A 5,658-nucleotide genomic window follows, 5' to 3' on the forward strand; every position below is an offset into this window, starting at 1 on the left:
ATATGTCTAAAATGACTCCATATTGGGAGTCAAATGACTCTATGTAGAGTCATCAACGGTGACTCTTCAACAGAGTCAACAATTTACGACTATCCAAGGGAGTCAGATGACTCCCGATCTATATAGAGTCATTTTAGACATGGAGTCACAGAGTAACTGAACTCTGCTTTTAGAGTCCCCCTGACTCCAGTTTGGCTTTCAGTGTAGTATAATCATAATAATGGTTATATTATCAAACATAGTTTTCAGTATCATTTTGCTTGTGTTTTTGTTGAAGGAAGAACGATGGCTGCAGCAAGTTCCTTACCAGCATATGAAACAGAAGAACAAATAATTCGCGTAGATACACACGGCGGAATAATAACAAAGTTAGCGAAAGTGAAGCTAGTTGACTCAGAAAACAGATCAGTAATGCTTAAAATTCTGTTACTAATAAACACGAAGAACGTGGAGTCTTTCAAAAAGGAAATTCTTATCACAAGTCAACTAGACCACAAGAATATTAGTAAATTTATTGCGGACGGAAATACTGGAGATCGATTGGCGTATATGGTGGAGTACGCATCAGACAAATCACTTCGCGAACTTATTAAAGATAACCCAGACGAATTCGACATTCCCAAATTCTTTACTCTAGCACCCCAGGCTGCATGTGCAGTTGATTATCTGCATTCCCTTCAAGACCAAGTCATACATGGAGATCTTCGATCCTCTAACTTTTTTCTAACCGCAAAGGGAATTTTGAAGCTGTTCGGATTTGGTTTTGCAAAGGTGCACCGCAATGTAGGCGTGGTAGGAGATTTTACTACAAAAGAATCACCAAGTGAGGAAAGTCGCGTAAGATGGCAAGCACCGGAAGCTCTAGGGGAAGAGAGAACGGTTTCGCCCAAAAGCGACATTTGGTCGCTCTGCTGTTTCTTCTCAGAGATGTTGGTGAAGGTTATTCCTTTCCACGATCTCGAGAGTGGACAGCTTAAGCTCAAACTAATGGCCGCTATCCGAAACAATACAAAGCCGTTTGATTTGTCTTCACACGAAACAGATCTTCGGCAATTTGTAGAAAAGGGCTATCATGCAAACCCGGAGGAGAGGCATGATATAAAAGCAGTTCTGTCTGGTTTGGAAGAGTTAAAAGGTAGGTATAATTTTTTTGCAGCGAAATTATAGCGCTTTGAGTCCTCTAAGATCTGGAGAAAGGCGCTTTATAAATCTAAAATTTTATTTATTTATTTTTAAGTGTTTATAACGAAATACGAAAGGCAATACCTGGAAGTAAGTACTATACAAAATGCACTGCAGTGTATGCAAGAGCCAAAAGCAAGGGTGCAGAATTTGGACCGACTTTATCAGCCGATTTCGTATCTAAAACCCTACCATCTCTGTGTAAACATCACACACTGCGGAGTCTTCTGGTAGTAGTAATTAGTCAAAAAAGTGACATTTGGCAGGTATAAATCCCCAGGTTTGGTCAGAAAATGAGATCCGAAAACGCGAGGGAGTAGGAATTCGGAAGCCATGAACCTGTTGTTATTGGCTGTGTTACAATGTTTTAGCGTCTGGTTTTACTACGTACAATAACTTTTGTACGGAGATTTCACATTATTATTAGTTGTAAACAAGTAAAAAAAATGCCACATTGTTGCATTTCTATGCCTAGAACCATTGCAAACTTTTGTCGCCGCCGCAATGCCCGCGGCGCTATGGTGTGAGTGACCTGATTTTTTTATTTTCAATAAAAAATGGTCTCATACAGTGCGTTTGTGTTTGCTATAGTCTAGATCGCATACGTTCGGCTCTATTTACAATACGTTAAAATTGGCGGCAAAATTGGCGATTTCAAAACGGGAATTAGAATCCTTGTGTGCGCTTAAATTGGATGCAAAATGCGTCCAATTTGCTATTTTTTTGGCGTTTTAAACTGTGTGGAGAGGTATAGGAAGCAAGATTCTGAAAACATAATGATTCAAGATGGGCGTTGTTTATAACGGGACGAACAACATTTAGAAAAGCATTAGCTCATATCGCGCGTCACTGCATGTACAGGGTGTACCAAACTTAAGTATACAGTTTGAAAAATACCACTAGATCAAATAGTATGAAGTGTTTGGTCAAAATGCTATAGTTGACAGCTGAATCAACATCTTGTCTTCCCATAACTGTAAAAATCACATTTATGCAAGCCGTGTAAAAACATAGTTGCGCGAAGTCAATTAAAATCAAAGCAACATGAAAATCACATGTTTAACCACTTTCTTTACAGTAATTAACAGTCGTAGTATTCCACATGGCCATGCATAAGTGCATGGCTACCATTCCTCTGTAATCTGTATGCAGATATCAGCTCTCATCATCATGAGAGACGTCCTGATTCGGGTGTTAGCTTGTGCAATTATGTGTCTCTGGAGTTCACCAAGGTCTGCAAGAGGGCTTGTGAAAACCGTTAATTTCAAATAGCCCCACAAGATGAAATCCGGAGGTGTACGATCGGGGGATCTTAGGAACCGTTACACTTGGTGCTTCAAAGCAATCACATGATTGCCAAACAATTCTGCAAGGCGTTCTGTCAGTTACAGTAAAAAAGTTGTGAAACTGTGATTTTCATGTTATTTCAATTTCACACGCCAGTGAATTTACAGTTGTGGAAGGACAAGATGTTGATTCAGCTATAAACTAAACAATTTTAATCTAGTGGCATTTTTCAAACTGTATATTTTATTTTGATACACCCTGTAGAACTAGAGTCAATATTAACTAAAATAATGTAAACACTGATGGCGCTGTTTATATTAAATCTTGCTTGGATATTTACAAGGGGTAGAGACTTGTATACTGGCATTAAAAATATCAGAAAAATGAAAAACAAAAAGCAAGGACATTTTATGAATCTTTTCTTGTAATGAAAGGGATAAGTCGTATTATTTTAAAATTAAATTAAAAACATTTATGAATACCGTCCTCAATAGATAAGTATTACTGAATTATGTATTTTATCGTTTTGATTTTTGATTAAAATGGAGCGGTACTTTTTCTATGTCCAAAAACAGGAGCCATGTCTTTTTTACTACTTCCAAAGGGTTGTCATCGGGTTTTTTTTTTGTGGTGTCTAAATAACCACGATAACTTTGGCCTACTGACCCAGGTTACTGCCTTATAACTCCTGAACTAAGCACCGCAAAAAATATGACAATTAACTTTTTTTTAATTTCGTGTGATGAGAGGAACAGTCTGAGATACTTTACAACATGGTGATACTGTTTTAAAGTTTTTCCCCCACAGTGACCTTCGACCCCTCATGGGAACCGCAGGGAACGTAGATAAAGGATGTCCCAATGCATGAGTCCCGCATATTAAAGTACCAACCAAACAATACAAACTAATGGTCGATTTAGTCTTTATGAATTTATCTATTTGTTCTTTTCAGAGTACAGAGGATAGTAGATGAAAACACAATTGGCTTCAAGAATGATCTTATTGTCTATGAGGCTGACATCCTCTTGAATACAGGTGTATTTAAGAATATATAAAAAAAGGGTTTACAACTATAACTGAATATTTGTGCATGGAGAAAAATAAGTGACGACTGAATGAAGTATGTATGTTTCAAGGCTTATACTTTCGAGCACTTCATCGTTTTTGTCCTGCAAGATAGAAGGCTATCAATAATACAAAATCAGTTATAAAACTATTGCTCCGGCTGAACAATTTCAACCCTGATGTACTCCTTTGTGTGGAATCGTGGGAGTTCGGTGGACCAATTGCACCTGGAGATTACTGCTTACTTTCTGAAAGTCAATGGACGGGATGGATGACTCGCCCTCAAAATGGAAAAGGAAGCCCAGAACTTTAGAACCAATGGATGTACAGACAATAGGGGCCTACTAAATTGTGCCGACATGTGCGTATATGCCAATGCACTCAACTTAATTTCGCGTGGATCGCATATACAGGGTGTCCCATAAAAATTACCGAGTGAATAAAATTGAACGTAAGTCGAGAAGTAGACATGAGAATCAAAAAGTTAAAAATGTAGCGCATAGCGTATTTTATTTTGCATCACGTACAAAATTTTTGTTTGATTCGGTTGAATGGTTTCGAAGAAATTACCGATTACATAATGCGCGCATCAATGCAGTTCATTCCACTTTTTTTCATACTCGCTCACCGCTTCCTAAAGTTTGCGTGTCTCATTAAATTTAATCAGGGACCGTGTATGAAGGGACTGAAAACAGGATTATTGCTAGCTATTGTCAAGCTATTGTTATCAGATTATCTTCCACGACCTTCGATTGAATGCGAGTTGCGCCGAGGGCGCGATTTTTGAATTTTATTATTTACTCATGTTGCTCTACAAAATATCAAAAACACATCAAAGTATTCCAATATCTTTTTAAGTTATGACAAATTGTGCAAAATGTCTAAAAAAAATTTCGAAAATAATTTCTGTGTAGCATCGAGAATCATTTACATATAGGATTTTGGAGACAAACTGTGATAATTTTGTGGAGATACAGAATGCTAGAACAAACAAAATTATATTTTTTCTGGAATGTGTACACCGTACGCTTGGTATTCCTACTGATTTCGATACTTAAATAATTCTTAAGATGATGTTCTTTGAAGATTTATGTTGGCATTTCTAGAGTCTGTCATTATACTAGCAAACATGTAGGCTCATTTTGCAATGTATAAGACAAGCCAAGCGCAGTGTTGTAACTGTGCTTGGATTCGTACTAGGGTCTATTGATCAACGTATTATTCATGCTTGCTCAACTGAGGATAATTTGTAAACCAGCAACTCGCATGGTACAATGGATGGAAGGCGTTTCCAGTCCCTCCTACAAGGTCCCTGATTTAATCCACATTGTCTATTTTATAATCCGACGGTGTTATGTTATTCATGCTTTCACTGAAGTTGAATAACAGTTTGTCCGAGAAAACTTTAATTTCTGGAATTGGAAGCTTTCCAACTTTAAGGGTCGGTTCATAGTGAATATTCGAAGGCGAATATTCGTTGTCGAATACTTTTTGTGACGTCAAAATATATACGGCAACGAATAAAATATGATGACACGCCGAGTTGAGTCGGATTAAATATCGCGCAACTGATAGCGAGATACTATTGATTTATATGAAAGGCTCGAGGTCACCTGAATATCGTTCGACGAACGATGATTTCAAAAATCCCCAATGAAAATTAACCTGCACAGTTGTGCAAAATACGCCTGGATAGTTCCAAAATGGCTGATAACGAATTGAAAGAAAACGTTATTAGTGCGGTACAAGCGTACCCATTTTATATGACATAAAAGTAAGGGACTATATAAAGACGTCCAGAAAAAGGAAAATGCCTGGCAGGCAATAGCATTCTAATGCTGTAGTGATGGTAAGTTATGTTTTATGCAAATAATATGATATTTAGGCTTACAAAAATAACCTACAAATGTACAAGTGAACGGTTCATTGTTTGCGAAATCCAAGCGAGATCACCCGAAAATCTACGCAAGAGAAATTTCTACTGCTGCTGATGAAAAATCTAGTACCAGTAGGCCTAATAAGTTCATTAAAAAATAAAAATAAAATAAACATTTAGAGCGAATGTTTTTACTCACTGCTCATCTGATCCACTTTCCCAGGAAATATCGATACTCCTTTTTTTCC

At 37.4% G+C, this 5,658-nt stretch overlaps 1 protein-coding gene across 1 annotated transcript; it reads left to right on the forward strand.

The window, feature by feature from the left end:
* Positions 1-285: 285 nt before the first annotated feature.
* Positions 286-3,435, forward strand: LOC140167823 (uncharacterized). Its single transcript, XM_072191115.1, has 2 exons — positions 286-1,135; positions 3,422-3,435. The coding sequence occupies exons 1-2, from the start codon at positions 286-288 to the stop codon at positions 3,433-3,435; spliced, it is 864 nt and encodes a 287-aa protein (XP_072047216.1).
* The last annotated feature ends 2,223 nt before the right edge of the window (positions 3,436-5,658 follow it).

The sequence above is a fragment of the Amphiura filiformis genome, chromosome 13 (assembly GCF_039555335.1).
Source record: "Amphiura filiformis chromosome 13, Afil_fr2py, whole genome shotgun sequence".
NCBI classification, from domain to species: domain Eukaryota; kingdom Metazoa; phylum Echinodermata; class Ophiuroidea; order Amphilepidida; family Amphiuridae; genus Amphiura; species Amphiura filiformis.

Excerpts from the sequence above, each read along its gene's own strand:
- LOC140167823 (XM_072191115.1), top strand. The coding sequence starts at position 286 with ATGGCTGCAGCAAGTTCCTTACCAGCATATGAAACAGAAGAACAAATA.